Genomic DNA, 16,876 nt, shown 5'->3' on the forward strand with positions numbered 1-16,876 from the left:
GGAATTATTTCTAAAGATGTCTGAAATCGATTAGTCTTTGCCCTCGTGTCTCTGCTCTGAAGAGACGCTCACAAACAAAACACGACAGCCTGAGGGCAGAGGGAGGGACTGACAGCAGAAATCCTGGGCTCGCGAGGTCAAAAAGGACTTCCTAGCAATCTGGGGAGACGGGGGCTCATCTCACAGTGCCTGCTGCCTATGTGAGTGCTCCCCGTCCATTTGGGGAGCACAGCCCCCCCCCGAGCCGGGTTCCACTTGCTCATCCGCAGACAGCAGACACTTCCTGGAGGGCAGGTTTTTTAATTTATTGGCAAGCGGCAACAAAATTGATTAAAATTGCAAAATACCTTTTCAAATTACTCAGTTCCCTATCACAGTCCTCCATGTAAATAAGTGACTGCTATTGCATTCCCAGCGCTCCGCTCCAGAGCTGTTGAAAGAAGAGGGGCCAGGGGGGAAAATGGGCCAGGAGCAAGGCAGAATCTGAAACTCTTCCTCTCTCCCCAAAAGGGCTCATTTTGCAATCTTTGCCAAGCTTTCCATGACAGTTCCCATAGATATTTTAATGTCATGATTTTTAAATGAAATGAACTATCGTCCTTCACTTATTGAAGTCCAAGGTTGGATAAACAATATTAAAAATATGAGGTCACCAAAAAGAAGTGATTAGTGTTAACAATTTGAGTGTTTTTCTTTCCCAGGGAAAAAAAAAAAAAAAAGAGGAAAAAAAAAAAAACCTGGGCTCCCCTGAGAATGGAAAGCATTTCTAGTTATTCTCAGTAGACCACTTTGGTATTTGGAAAGAATTTTGTTCGAAGCCTTTTACGCAAGGCATTTTATTGCAGCCAAAGGTAGGAGCTACAACTCTATAACCCCAACAGTGTTTTTCCTTCACTGAGTCTTTGAAAGTCAATTAAAGGCTTTGGAAATTGCTTCCACATTAAAGAAAAAAATCCATTCCTAGCTCTGCTGCATCAAAACAGCACCAGGTAAGTGAGCACCTAAGAGGTAACTCTGCTCTTCTTTAAAGCGTCTGTGATCCTCACTTTCACGGCACACCCACGTTCCTCAAAACTATTCCCTTGCCATTTTCCATTTGCTCATGAAATGCATCAGCAGTGAAATCCAATCCATAACCACAGTTAAAATGGAGCTTCTGAATTTGTGAATGAGATTTTAAGCAGCCATTGTCTGCAAAAATGAAGGGCTGGCCCCCATGGCCTGGGATGCAATACCGTTACTTTCCTCAGCACGATCTGTCTTAGGAGAGCGATAGCCCAGTCCTCCAAAAATAGGCTCACATGTTTATGCTCCTATTAATATCCTTAACTTTTTTCAAGGGATCAATCCATACTAATATAGATTATTATAGAATCATAGAATAGTGCCAACCCCCCTGCCATGTGCAGGGACACCTTCTACTAGACCAGGCTGCTCAAAGCCCCACCCAACCTGGCCTTGAACACTTCCATGGGTGGGACCTCCACAACTTCCCTGGGCAACCTCCAGTGCCTCACCACCTCATAGTGAAGAACTTGGCAAAAGGTTTAAATTCAGGAAAATCCTTGGCTCTGGACCCCAAGATGCAATCACGAAATGCAATCCTGGGGGCAGATCAATAGTTCCCTCCACGGCGAGTGCAGAATTATCCCCCCACGCTCTCCTCACTGCTGAGTGTGACTGTGTTGATACAACACATTCCCCAGTGTTAAGCCACAAGACCTCCAGCATTCAGGGATTTACCACTAATATTTTCATGCTTGAGGTTTTAATTAAAGGGAACCTAACTCTGCACAGCAGCTCCTTGGGCACCAAGCAGCAGGAGGGATGCAGGCAGCACCCTGCCCAACACAGCACCCATGCATGCTCCGAATAGGGCACGGCGGTCAAGCGCGGGCAATCTGCATCTCTTGACATCCTTATGGCTGTTTTAGGGAGACCTTTAATTTCCACACAGCCTCTCCATGGCTTTGGGAGATGCTCTGCTGCAGGCAGAGCCACCAGCCCCGTGCATCCCTGTGCTTGGCGGCAGGGTAACACCGCGCAGAGCCAAGGGACAGCGGTGCTGGTGCTGCTGGGAACCGCCTGGGATGCTGGCAGAGCCTTGTGGCTCTGCTTTCCACCAAGCAATGTTTTACAAGGGGGTCAAGGAGAGGTCACAACAGAAAGTTATGAAATGTCAAACCTGCTTTTTGCTAAGCCTCAGTATTAATAGCGCGGAAGCCAGGCAGAGGGGGGGGATTCATACAACACGAAATAACTCTCTCCAGAGCCAGCAAACCTCTTAGATGGCTCCAGCCCTGCGTCCGTGCCCTCAATCCAGCCAGGTGCATGAAGAGTCGCTGCTGGATGTGCTGATTTCCTGGAGACCATAAAATAAACCGAGGAGTGACATCACTTCTTCTGTTTTTCCCCTGTTGCAGGAGTTTAATCAGCAGCCCAAACCAAAACATTTGTGTTTGTAAAAAGATGGCTACAATTAATTTAAATCCAATAACTAGGATGTTTTCACTGGGGAATTGAAACAAATTATTCCTTTGCTATTGCATCTTCTCCTCATTTACATTTTAATCCCAGTAGGATCTTGCTCTGTTATATTTGGAAAATGACTGTATAGAAAGGGAAAAACAACATGGTTGAAATACTCCAAGATACACCCAGAATTCAGATATTAACTTTAATGACAGAAGCCTGGCAATGCCAAGCCCTGAATGATTGAAAATTAGCACAAATACTCTGTTGTGTTGGTTTTTTTCCCCCCAAACATCACTGCATGCAAAGCCTGGTGGTGTTCCAGGTTGTGCGCACAAACCCAGGCAAACAAACAGCTGGGGCAGAAGATTGTGTTGAAGGCTAATTACACATTAGCCAGAGCAGAGCAGGTCACTCTTTTGTTTGTACCGAAAGTAAAGGGGACTCTACCGCAGGACACAGCGTGCCGAGAGAAATGCCTGTGTTCCCACCCTGTGGTTCTCTACTCCTAGGCTCAAGTTCTGCTTTCCTTGCTGTGAGGTTTTACCACAGGATAAGGAGTTCATACCTTTTTGCTCAAGGTAAACACATCATGAAGAAAGGCATTTCAGTGTTTTCAATGTAAAATTAGTACTGTATCCCATCTTATTCCAATTTGCCTTACCTGCTTTGTCTACCTGTTCTTATTTTGAAACAAGAGCACACAAAAAAATAAAGCATTTCTATTTCTGCCCTGTTAAGGATGGGAAGTCCTGGTAAACTTGAACTGTGTCACACAGGTACCACCCTGTGGATCCCCAGTGCCTGTCATGGAGTACCTGATCCCTCTGGGGACACCCAGTTACACCAGTAACAGAGGCTTCGTCCTCCCCAGAGCATCTCTTGCTACTTCCAGCCAACTTGGAGTCAACTGCAAAATCCCAGTTTGAAAATAATTCTCTTCATGTGATCCTGTGCATCCCTTCACTTACAAAGATGTGAAATGATGGTAACGTACTAGAAAGGCAGCAACAAAGGATTTATCCCCAGAGCTGTTTCCAAGCGTAGTGTTTGCCCCTGCCTTGAGTTACCCCAACACATATTCCACACGATGCCTGCTAGGTACCCTAGACCGGTTTGCTTGTGATGCTACTTTACTACCTTTTCACCCTGAATGAATTTAGGTGATCTCCACAAGGTCACAGCTTGCAAACACGGAGAGAGTTTCTGGGTGGTGGATGTACCCTGCAGGTGCTGCAGCCCAAGCTTGTGGGCTTGGGCTCACCTCCACTGAGCCCGTGGGTCTCCTTTGGCTTCTGATGGAAATAGGCTTGAGAGAGTTTCCTTACTCATTTCAGTGAAAAGGAAACAAGTTAGCAAAGATCTGCAGTTTAGCCTGTCAAAACTAATCCAAGGAATTGTAACTGCAGGGTCCAAACACATCCAGCCCCTCCAACAAGCAGCTTCTCCAAGGCACGACCCTGAACAGCTGTAGCACAGCTGGGTCCAGAAGACCACCGCTGTCTCCAGCCCATCTCCAAAGCTCTCCTGCCACACAAACTCTCAAGTAGCTGTCAACAGGACAGAAAGGGGATCACCTGCCTCAGGGCTGCCTGAATAACACTCCAACAAGGTGGAGAGCTTTGGATCTTATTAAACCCTCCTGATGTTTGTACAGGGGTGCCACAAGGAGCGAGTCCTGCTCCAGAACAGCAGAAAGCTGGAACTGCACAGCGTGGGCTAAGACTGAATTGAGGGTCAGCAGCTCCTTGGTTTGGGGACAGGGGAACATTGCCCTGGTTTGCAAGTAGTCTCTGGGACACTCTTGTTTGCAGACCACAGTACTCTGAGCCGTTACATAACGCAGGTATTTTCCCAAAAGATTAACCCCACCTCACCCAAATTTTCAAGGTATTACAGGGATACTCAAAGCTACAGAAAACTATCATAAAGAGGCAGCTGGGGCTTTGTTGGGATTCCTCCCCCCCATCAAACAAAACTGTTATGGCAAGTGATCATAACTCCATGAGGGCTTCTGCTCTTGCTGTGAGTTCCCCCAGAAACCTTCCTCTAGGACTGCAGCATTCCGGGAGCAGTTACTGCTGTTTGCTGCATATATGTAAGGCACCTTTGATTTGCTCCGAGGACACAGGTGCACTGAGCAGAAGCCAATTTTGGCCAATACGGCACAGCTCTCGTCACCAGTGTGGCTGCTGGATGCTGCAAGAGAGTGGGCAGATAGCAGCCCTGCAGGACAAAGTCTGCAGCCACTCTGCACATAACTACCTCCTCTTAATGGCATGGAGGGAACCCAGCAAGCTCCTTCCTTACCTTTTAAATGTAGTTAAATGCTGGGGTATGGAAATAAGAAACAGAACCCAACATGGGAAGAGCTTAGTCCAGGAACCACGCGGGTGGCTAGCTGTGCATAACCCTCCGTGCCCTTAGCACCGGGTGATGCAATACACAATATTACTGTAGGTAAACTCAGCCAGGCTCCTGCATTTTCTGTGTTGCTTTGCTCTTCTGGCTGACCGTTGTCCAGCAGATCAAGCACGATGCTTTGGTATTAACTTTCAAGGTCTTACACAGATTGTTCTTTAGGAGCTTGTTGAACTTTTGACACTGTACATCCATGTTACCCCACAAGATCAAAAAGACGAGCCTTTGGGTCCGAGCATAGTATTTGCTCAGGCTTGCTGTAATCCTGGGTTTACAGACTGACCTTCCCAAGAGCCCCCTCCATGCCACAGAAATGACTCCACCTAAGACAGGCTTCAGAGGCGCACCTATTACCTAGGTCGTGTTTATAGGGCCCTCCATCACTTAACATTCCCAGAGACCTTTGTGAAACTGAGTGTTTGCAGTCACAGAATTAATTTCTAAAATTTCATTCAGTTCTCAGCCCCCTTTCCTAAATACCATGGCTTGGGGCTGAAATTTTCCAGGCTTCTAGCACCACAGAGCTGCAGATCAAACTTTGCAGCTGAAAGATAAAATCCTGGCTCCACAAAAGATGATGGCAAGGTGCTGGCTGACTTCAGCGCAGCCAAAGTTTCACCCAGAAGCAATATTCAATGTTAATGTTTGTTGAAGTTGGGTTTTTTTCCCCAATTACTCTAGTGCAAAGAAAGACACGCTGTCCTAAAAGACTACTTTCTAAACAGTCAGCTGTAGCATTTCTGAATATTGTAAAACGAAAGTTAGTGTTTAAAGGCATAATTCTCCTTGAAGGGATCCCCTGCATGCCCCCAACCACTCTGGGCAGCGTGGCTGGCTGGTGCTTTCCTCCGCTCTCAAACACAGCGTGCAGCTTCACTGCACGCTACAGAATCATTCCAGATTTATGCTGGTGTAGCTGAAAGGAAGATCAAACTGAGTATTCAATTACTTATGCACTCAAAGATATTTATTCCCTGAGAAGAAACTCCTAAATCTGTTATTATTGCTGTTCCCTCTTCTATTACTATTAGCATGCTGCTGCTTTCAGATCTATGGAGATGTCAACACCATTTACTGGAAACAACAGCTGAAAGATGAGAACATGACAGGGAAATGTTTAGGATTATTAATCATTCGCAGGAGCAGAGGAGATAATTGATCTTCCTTAATTCTAGAAGAGTCTATAATGATTACACAGGGATTATTGCTTCTTTTTTTTTTCCAAGATCCATTTTTTTTTCATAGTTTGGGTTTGTTTGTTTTTTTTTTAACGCAGATGCTACAGTGATTTAAAAACTGAGTGAGGTGAAGAGCAACAGCTACCACACCATGGGACAGCCCCCCAGAGAGGAAAGGTGCTCATGCAGCAAGAAACCCAAGTTCTTGTCAAAACGCCAGGGAAGGTGGGACAGGCAGGACCTCCCTGCCAGCATCGAGTGCTTAGTCCAAAGTCTGTGTCAAGGTAAATGCAATGCCGAAAAGAAAAAGTTGGCTTGCTTCACAGCATCTCATATTTTCCTGCTTACGTGGACACCCTCCTGTTGTCACATCTGACATCTGGGAAAGGGAGGCGCTTGCGCACTCAGCTGTAGCTTATAACAGTAGCTCTGCAGCAATAACATTTCATTAAAATCTGTATTTAAAGATGGGATGCTCAATGATGAAAACTACAAAGTTTTATGCTGAACGGCTTCTTCCCCCATCAAGATCACTGACAGCAGCTGCCTTGCTGTACTCTCCTCTGGATCTTCATCTGGGTGTCAAGAGCCCCAGCTCAGGGAATGTGGAAAGCAAAAAGCCAGAAATCTCAACCAGTCTGAGACATCTCCAATGTTCGGTGCTCAGTTTCAGACACTCAATTTTCAGACGGCCTAAACAGCCCCCCTGAGGAAACGAGCCCTCCAGCAGTCCCACACAGCCCGAGTCGCTTTTCGGCCTCTCACTCGGGCTCCGTTAGCCCTTCTCAGCTCCTGACATGAAACCACCAGAGCCAAACAGCAGCCACAGGATATACATTCATTGTTTCAAGGGGAAATAGGTGCTCAGTAGAGCTGCTGGTTTAATAACCCGGGAATTTGAACCTTTCTGTCCATCTACAGTAGAGACAGTAGCCCAAAGAGCCCAAAGAAGCCTCCCCACTGCCCGGCCAATCAGCTCCAGCCAGACCCGAAAGGCTCTTTCTGCAAGCAGGGAAGCACCTCATCTCTCACACCTCTCTGGTCACGTACCTCCTGAGCCCCAAGCGCGCCAGTCAGCCCCAGTGGGTTGGCGATGTGGGTACCTGCCCGCTGGGAAGGGGCTGAGACCAGCTGCTGGCTCAGAGGCAGTAGGAGCCTTCAGCCTCCCTTGACAAGGGCTGGATTTGAATCAGTAAGTAAAAAGTCGCTTGCTCCCATGCCAGCTTTCCAAGGCACGCGGTCATTGTGGGAACCGCACACTCAGTAACACTAGGCATGAGCTGTCAAAAGAGTAAAGATGCAGGTTGTCCACGGAGCCACAGGTATTGCTCGGGGCACTGACAGTGACCGTGTATCACTGTCCTGAGTGCCAGGTGAGCCTTACGGAAATTTTCTCTGTTCACCTTAATCCATCCTGTGTCGGATGACAAAAGAGCTCTTCTTTTATTGCCATGCAAAACCAGTTCCTAAAGGACATGAGATGAGTGACTTCTGTACACAGGGTGTACCCTGTCATTTGTAGTGTGTGACCCAGAAAGCCTCTGAACCGCACCGTCCTGAGGACAAGGGGTTACGAAGAGGATCCATCCATCTATCACATTTTTGTAATAGTCTTTCCCAAAGTGTGTGTCACTGACTTTGTTTGAGGAAGAATACAGGTTTGGGTAAATGTGAGTCGATGTGGCTATTCTTGTGTTCTTAAGTGTTAATCCTTTTACGTTTCACCCTTGCAAAACAAGCTATGAAGAGCCAAGAGTCTGCCAAGAGCCCAGCAATAACCACCAGCAGCCGCACCTCACAGGCACCAGCAACTTAAATGCAAGATGGTCCTCTACTAACCATTAACAGTAAGATACACACCAGCTCCTCAGATCTAAGTGGCAGACTGATAACGAGCATCAGTATCTGAGCCAAACATCCCTCTGAGAATATCCACTTGGTGTTTGCATTATGAGGACAGGTAATGCCTTCCCACAACCTTTGCACAATGGCAACTTTTGCAGCCAAGGTGCAAGTACTCAGTGAATATTTTCACTTGAAGTAACCAGTGGACACATTTGTCCTTTCAGAAAGATTCTGCAGAGAGAACTCTAAAACCATCATCCCTTAATAAATGACTTGCACCAAGATTTTAGCAACAGAATTAGGGAATATTTAAAAACATATTTACATACAATCTCAAGATTTACATGCATGTATGCTATGCCTCTTCATCAGCAAAATTTCAGGTTTCATCCCCAGCATCTTCTCTACAATCATGAGTGCAAGAAATACATTTTTTTGTTTCAAAAAGAAAGCCGAGAATATGAACAGAACAAAAGGTACAATACTAAATATACCGAAATAACTGCTCAAGACTCAAATAATTCCACTGCGGCCAAACCTCCACCCACACATAAGCAATATTTCTGATGAAGTAACAAGAATTGGTGACGTCGTATATGATGTCAATAAATACTTGACAGTACTGGTTTTCTCTGTTTTGCCAATGTACGTTGTCAGAAAACAGAGCACCAAACTTGCAGTTAGAGCTTTCCAAGAGCTTTCTCAAAGGAAGATACTCTCCCCTCCCCTATCGGTGTAGAGATCCGACCTCCTCTTTTGCAAAGAAAGATACGGTCTTGCTTCACTTACCTCCTCCATAGGTGGTAGCGCACATGATGGATGTTATCCAGGCAATCTGGCTGTAGGAGATGCTGTAAACAGCCTGGAGCTCTTTAAAGTATATTGTGAATGCTTTAGGAAAGGTATACGCAAATCCAACGGAGATGGAGGCTCCGAACACCACTGCCCAGCCCCATCCGCCGTCAGGGGGTACATAGCCCAGGTCTGAAGGGGCTGGAGGAGACATGATCAATCCGGATTTCAGAGCAAAGAAAACCACTTCCTGAAGCCCTGCAGAGCAGAGGATATGTGTGTTTTACAGAATATGCATATAATGTAATTAGGCATCATTTTAAAGTCTAGTAAAATAAGTCAGAGGTACAGAGGATCACCCACTCTTGAAGCCTTGATCTTTTGCTGGCTATTAACAGTTTTATTGTTCAATTTTAACATGACCAAAATCACCCCGCCCTCTCCAATAACCCAGTCCTGCCCTGTATTTTAAATACGCACCCTCAAAATACTCCCATGGCTTCCATGTTCAGGGACAGACCTCATTCAGAACTGAAGTTAATGCCTCCATTTGCTCTTCCACATCCAGCTGGCAGCTCAGTGTCTCACCTTGGAAGGTGGCTTCTATAGGTTGCCCCTGTCACAGTGGCTCAGCCCGTCCCTCTGGAGAGAAGCACTTGCCACAGTGCTTCTGTTTTTAGGCTAAATGCTTCATTGTGTATTTTTCAGGAGTGGAAAACCTTATGATTTCAGGTTATCCCTGCTTAAAAGAATAATTCCCATTACGTGAGCAGCATGCGATCAGTCCCACAACGTGTCCAGCTCCCCTGTTCTGCAGGACAAGGCTCTCGGCTGCTTGTGTCCCCCGAGCCAAACAAACAAACTGTGAGAAACTACTTGCAAAAAGAAGCTGAAGTTTCTTCCTACTTAGGGGCAGCAATTCTTCCTGCCGGGTTAGCAGATTATGCTAAGGAGCGACACAGATCAAAGAGGGCATTCACTCATTTGCATTCTTCCCATTTTCCCTGGCCATTAAAATAAAATGAGGGTAAAAAGAAAAAGAAGTAAAACCTATGTGCCTCTCAGGAGTTAATCCACACGTCTTCTCTCAAGGTCAAGACACTACTAAATCAGAGGGGGAAAGAAGAAGGACCCACAGCAAAGGGTGCCAGGTAGGTACACCTGTACCTTTGTGGATTAAAGGTGGTTTATTGCTTTTACATATTGCAAACTCAGAAGCAAAGGAATCTGATATAAAAAGGCATCAGAGCTAATGGGAGAGAGCAGACCCAGACATCAGCTGAACACATTTTGCTGAACCTCAGAGGTAGTAGTCAGGTAACTAGGGAGAGAAGCACCTTTGCTTACCCTGAGAAAAGAAAAAAAAAGGGAAAACACCATGGTGGAACAGTACAGCATAATTTGTATCTATGAGAGTCCACTGCCTCTTCAGGGATGCAGTTTGGATTCAAGCTGTAAGTAGGAGTATACTACTGGAACCATAGAGAAAAAACTATTATTTCAAGCTAGCAATGTGGCTACTCCTGAATTCTTGCTTTCTCTCATCTACTTTTACAGCTGTTAAATGATAACACTAATATGGGGCCCTTACGCTACGGGCTTCAAGCTCCCCCCGTGCCTGGGCAACTGTTGCACGCACAGTAGACGGACACGTTACCTCCTCTCCAACCTCAGCACCATGCTGGGGCACCCCCAGATCGCCAGTTGAACACACAGCATTAACACAAGGAGTTGAAAGCCAGTTCGAGAACACTGCATAAATATAACGAGATCTGGTTCATATACTCCTCAAACTGCCATAAGCATTTATTGCCTGCTCCTCACATGAAGACATTGCCCCAGAGCCTCCCGCTTCTCATTGTTAATAACATGCCAGCTAACTCAACTTTATCTACTTCTGGTTTATGTTTTTGTGCTGATGGCGTTACGCAGCTCAGTGGCTTTCTCCTCTTCCCTGGTGTTACTCTCTGACGGTTTTACTGAGAGCAATCATATCCCTCTCACACTTTACCTCACCTAGGTAGAGAAGCTGTCTTTTTTCCCCCCTCTCCTTAACAAGGACTGTGGGAGCAGAGAACCTACCTTCCCCAGTTACCCACTGTCATGGTTTAACCCCAGCCAGCAACTCAGCCCCACAGCCACTCCTCTCCCCGCCCCCGGTGGGATGGGGGAGAGAATTGGAAGGGTAAAAGTGAGAAAACTCGTGGGTTGAGATAAAGGCATTTGAACAGGTAAAGCAAAAGCTGCGCATGCAAGCAAAGCAAACCAACAATTCATCCCCTCCTCCCATGGGTAGGTGGGTGCTCAGCCATCCCCAGGACAGCCGGGCTCCATCACGCATAACGGTCACTTGGGAAGACAAACGCCATCACTCCAAATGTCCCCCCCTTCCTTCTTCTTCCCCCAGCTCTATGTGCTGAGCATGATGTCATATGGTGTGGGATACCCCTGGGGTCAGCTGGGGTCAGCTGTCCCAGCCGTGTCCCCCCCAACTCCTTGTGGTCCCCCAGCCACTCGCTGGTGGGGTGGGATGAGAGGCAGAAATGGCCTTGGCTCTGTGTAAGCCCTGCTCAGCAATAACCAAAACATCCCTGTGTTATCAAGGCTGTTCCCAGCACAAATCCAAACCATAGCCCCTTATTGGCTTCTGTGGAGAAAATTAACTCTACTCCAGCCAAAGCCAGCACATCTGCATCCACATTGCCCAACCAAAGGTGAGGAAAGCGAAAAAAAGCCCCAACCAAGGAGAATACCACATTGCTTTTGGACAAGACTTCAAGACAGATCAGGAAATATAGATATGAGTTTAGGAAGCCTTTTGCAAAACACTCATCAGACCTCCAGTTGAGAGTTTTCAGTTCCCCCTGAAGATAATTGTTGCTTTTTTCCTACAGGCATCTAGAATATATGGAACAAGTTACTCTGATGCAGAATCTATTATCCTCCATCATCCAAGTTTTTCCATAGAAAAAAATAATTGTCTTTTAGAACTATATCAACTATTCTTCACTACGGTAGGGTGGGATTTTAAAAGAAAACCCAAGTTACAGAGTAATAGCGGTGATGTTGGAATGACTGTCCATTGACAAAATGTTTGAGAGCTTTTATTACTTATCAAATATGCATTTCATTGCACTGCTTCCATTGACAGTAATTCTACCCAATTTAGGCCATTCAAATATTATGGAGAATACCAAGCTCCCAAAAATATTGGCATATCCTAGAGGTTCTGAAATTAGATATAATAAATCGATTAAGGGGTGAGCATAGTGAGGACACGTTTCCTTTTTTAACATTATGTTTGGTATTCACAATCTACCAAAGTTTAGGATATGCAAAAATTCTCAGGCCCCTCAAATTAAAATCTTTTTGGCAGTCCTTTAAAAAGGTTGAGCCTGAACTTTAAATATATTTTCAGGGATTAACAAGAAAGGTTATTTTTTATTACCACCAATTCTTTCTGCTTGTAAAACTGTGACTAATTGTACACCACCTTTAAGAGTCTCACATTATGAATATATTTGTTCATTTAATTTCATTTTCTGTTTAATGGGAGATTTATTGAGAAGACATTAGCATAAAATCAGATTATGGTATCAGCTTCATTGTCCAGCTTTTCTATATCAAGGCTAATTCTTACATAATACAGAAAACCAGGGAGGGGAACTGAAGTTAAATGAAGATGTAGTGTACTCTAAAAAATAAAAATCACATCAGTTGACACTTACTTTCCTGACTGTAAAACAAGGCTTCTGGAGACTAAATTGGTGGACCAAATTTCAGGGATTATTTTAACAGAGTTTAATAGCCTGAGCAATGAAGACACCGCAGTGTGATACATTCACCTTCTCCCCTGACTTCTCCTGTGGCACCCCCAAGGTCTGTGGGGACACCAGCACTAAGGAGGGCCCAGGACCCCTCTCTCATGGGGCATTACCCCTTCCATTACCACCCACTTAGCCATGTCTTTGTCACCTTAAAGTCTCTCTGCACCAGCCCTCCCATCTTCTGCGGGTTTGCTTTTAATTTTCATAGCAGCTCCTTTGCCAATATCTACTTCAAGGAAGTCTTTTACATTTTGCTTTTCCTTTTTAATAGCTGTTCTCTAAACTGTTTGATAACCTCTGGGAAGCCCTTGTTTTCCTTGTGTCAATGCCCATTTACCTCCAGGACCCCGCCATACTGCTGAAGTAGAATTACAGACCTATAATTTTCCAGGTCATATTTCAATGAATGGAGACATTTCATTTGATGTTCTCCAGTTGCACTGTGTGCAGAATTTCATTTGTCAGCTCTTTGAGATAATCCCATCTCACCCCATGCTTGACAGGTTTTATCATTGCTTTATCCAGAACATTGAAATCCCCACCTCTTTATCTACCCCCTTTTATTGTAGCAGAGGAAAATCCTGAGACTTGCCTTTGTATGGCCATGGTCTGACTCAAATTCACTTGTAGGCTCTCTCATTTTACCCCTATTTCTTTTTTGTGAAGTTATACATGTCAGGACTTACTATTTATCCATCCACCATTCCCTAGAGGCTTCCTGCTTTATTCCTGTTACTTCTTTAGAGTTAGTTATTAATTGGTCATATCTGGATCTTCTTTATCCCCTGTTCTTCCCTTCTCTAGGAAACTGGCTGAGGCTGCTATCAACAACGTCAAAATAAAGAAATTCCAAGTCTCTTGCACAACCAAGGCCCTTACATCTCGATCCAGTTGAGATTACCAGTTTCTTTCCCTAATTTATTGAAATTTTGTCTTTTGGAACCAACATATACAGTCACAGTCCTCCATTCTTTAAGCCAAACAACAGGGGACTATTCTTGGACTACAGAATTGTTTTCTACAATATTTGTTTTATTTGGTTGGAGTTTTTTTGTTGTTAAACAAGAACCATAACAAATCAAAACCAAGTCTAATGCAGCTTCACCTGTTGATCCAGGGACTCCCTGGTGCCAAGTTGCCCTCAACCCAAGCAAGCCACCACGCACCAGACATATGAACTCACTGACCGCCATTCAGTGGGAATGCTCTCTCTTCGGCAGAGGTGGGCACCGCTCGGACTCCCCTGCCTGAGTGTCTCTGGTTGCTGGCTCCCCTGGGAGCAACCTGCTCAGCTTTTAAAGCCATGGGCTGAACTCTTCCCCCACCCTAGATGCAGCTGAGATCAAAGGTTGAGATCAGAGGCTCTCTCCTCAGATGCAAGACCTTTCTGTGACTTGCAACACCCTCTGCCACCCGTCCCCTCAAGTTACATCCAAAGGCAACAGCATCCCACATTAACTAACCTTTCATGAACAGGGATGGCCCTTTGCTCACCAAGAACAAATTCAGGGCAAACTCCCCATTTGCAGTGCTTGGAGTGCTGACCTCTCTCAGAAACCTGTGGATGTTAAATAATTTATTTGTCAGATATCCCTTTTCTTTCCTTCCTCTCTTCCCTGTACATATTAACTTACCCTTTCTTCATGACATGCTTCTACAGGCTCTGCTCCCACTCTCCTCCAGGGGAATTTGCATACAGAGAGCCCCTACCTTTGCCCATCCTGCTATAGCAATTTTAACCTTCTGGCTGGCATTCTCTTGCATGACCTCTGGGTCACCTAAAAGCCTGCGTCAGGCTTCTTTTGATCACTCAGGAACAAATGAAAGGATTCACAGGCCACAGCAACACTTACCAAGGGGTACATTTCACCCTGGAGTGAGGGGAGGGGGTACAGAGAGTTCCTGAATTTCTTGCCAGTAACCAAGCAGTTGGCTTGGACTAGTGAGCGAGCAATGTCCACAACACGAGTCTGTGCTTTGCAGAGGTTTATATAAGGGAGATTTAAAACATTCCCCTGTTGTGTTTATAATCCAGACACTGCAACACACTACTTAAGCACAAGAAAAAAACAGGAAAAAAAGCTGACTGTAGGCAGGCCAGGGTAACTTCTCCTCCAATCCGAGTAGAAAACCCAGCAGAAAGGTAAACAAAGAGAAAAATGATTCATCTGAGCTAACTTGGCAAGTCAGCATCTACTGCACCCCACATTTTCTGCCTTGCAGCCACATGCAGTCATCCATGCTATTTTGTATTGCCCCAGCAAGAATATCTTCCTTGCAAGGACCCGATGAATGCTTAAAACCATGCACTAGCTCCCAGCTTACATTCATAAGGAAGGCTGTCACCAGTGCTATCGCAGCCTGCTCTGATGTTCTTCTCACAAACACAGGACACACAACGCATACCTCCCATTTCAAAGGATTTTCTACCAGCCAATAGTAACAGCATGCTTAAAAGTCTCCAATGGTTGAAAGACAGCAAAATAAACTCTTGGGAGAAACCCATCGAGAGCTATTAAATACAAAGATGCTACCTCTGGCATTGCAGATGGCAAATTGCTGGCAACTGAGGAGTATTGACAGCTAGCGCTGTTCTTTTCTCCCCAGGTATCCACCATTAATTCACTGTCAGGGAGAGAATACCAGTTGGACATACCTTGGTCTGATCAACCTGATGGTCCAGCTCTTTCTACCTCACTCGTCATGGCTTCTACCAGTTATTCTTTCTAAAAACGTTTTACAAGCAGAAATATAACAAGCATATCTGGTGTTTTTCTGCCTTCTAAAAGGAATAAATTCTTAAATGCTGTTATAGGTGTTATGAGAATTCGTTACAGATTATTTGAGATGCATGTGCTCCTCTGTGCTCTGTCCCATGGGAGGTCATCAGAAGCTGCCTGTTGAAGAGGCTGCAGAGGCTCACACCAGACCTAGAGTTCACAGGAGTAATTTCTTTCAACACTACACCTTTAGGAATAATGTTATTGTAAAAATTTAATGGCATTGCAAAGGGTGAAATTCCTTCAGACATTTAGAATTAAGTAGCTTCTACACTGCTGGTCTTTTTCTTCCAAAAATGCGCTTTCTCCTTTGCTTGCAGACACTTGATGGTTCCCTTGGCCCTGAGTCACTTTAGACTGGTGCTTTACCAAATCAAACCATGAATTTGCCTTTGTTAAATTATATTGTCCCTCCTTCCACCTCTGTGTTAATAGCAATTGCCTAAATTACTAAGGTTTTCTGCTGATAGTTATTGTGCTGTGACCATTTGTATGCACTTCAGATGCAACAGCAATTCAAACTACTAAGACTGCTTTTCAAAATCTCTTTGGGAAACCTTGTTGACCTCCATCAGCGGTTGAGATGGACAAAAGCAGCAGAAACTCTCCTTTACTATTTCATCAGCCTATGAAAAATTGAAAACTGAATGACTAATCAGATGGCTCTTCCTTCTTGACACTTGTTCTCCATGTACTAGTTTTGATGTAAAATGTGGTACATCTCTTATTTCTTCTGTTTAAGAAAAACAAATGCAAATTTGCAGAGTAAATACAATTTAAGCACTTCATTTAGTGACTGTGGGAGAAGGTTAATTTGATGCTTACCAAACATTCCTGCCCCTGAACTTTTCAGAATGTTTGAAGAAATCTGTTACTGAAGGAAAATGAACAGAATCAAACTGGAAGGTAATAAAGTAATTCAAAATTCATCTGCAAGTATTTTTATGCAGCTGATGTAGCACATGCCATCTTGACTTCAAATTAATTAATCTCATGAAACTTAGGATGGAGTTTACAGATAATCAAAAGCTATATGTGTATCAATGAAAAAAAGAAGCTGGGACAAATCGAGCATACAGTTCATGCTTCTTACATTTGGACTGGACGCTGCCAGCTTTCTGTGACAGTAAGAGCTGCAGAACAGAGGTCACACGTAGGTCTAAGGAGACACAAGAATGCAGACAGCATTCCTTTAAATGGATTTATTTGGTACTATTTTGGTTGTTTTACAGGTATGTTATCATCGCTAGTACCCAGTGACACTTGAAGATCTAAATAAGCACACACTTACTGCCTTTTAACAGGCCAGACTCCACGCTTTAAAGACGGTAACTGAGGCTGTCAGGGCACACAGCCTCCTGTCCCGTTAGCCTGTTGTGGCTGTCGGGCCAGGCTATGTCCTGCTCCCCAGCTGCAGAAAGCAGCAGGACACAGGAGAAACCCGTGACCCCCTTTTACAGAATTTCATGCAGCAATGATCCTTCCATGCTGGGAAGGCCTCACCATCACTCAGGTACTATAAGGAGTAGGACATCATGCTTCATCTATTTCCCTTTTGTTC

The 16,876-nt window shown here is 44.8% G+C and overlaps 1 protein-coding gene across 2 annotated transcripts in view; it reads right to left on the bottom strand.

Annotated features, from left to right (window-relative positions):
- Positions 1-16,876, bottom strand: part of LOC104134741 (monocarboxylate transporter 2) — a 52,859-nt gene that overhangs the window by 30,047 nt on the left and 5,936 nt on the right. For both annotated transcript variants that reach the window (XM_035903819.1, XM_035903820.1), the window contains 3 exons: positions 16,141-16,189; positions 9,189-9,447; positions 8,706-8,966 (listed from right to left, as the gene is read on the bottom strand). In XM_035903819.1, the coding sequence (XP_035759712.1) occupies positions 8,706-8,922 (217 nt within the window). In that variant the 5' untranslated portion in view covers positions 8,923-8,966; positions 9,189-9,447; positions 16,141-16,189. The remainder of the gene's footprint in view (positions 1-8,705; positions 8,967-9,188; positions 9,448-16,140; positions 16,190-16,876) is intronic.

This window comes from Egretta garzetta, unplaced genomic scaffold (genome assembly GCF_000687185.1).
Source record: "Egretta garzetta isolate BGI_Z169 unplaced genomic scaffold, ASM68718v1 scaffold91, whole genome shotgun sequence".
In the NCBI taxonomy this organism is placed as follows: domain Eukaryota; kingdom Metazoa; phylum Chordata; class Aves; order Pelecaniformes; family Ardeidae; genus Egretta; species Egretta garzetta.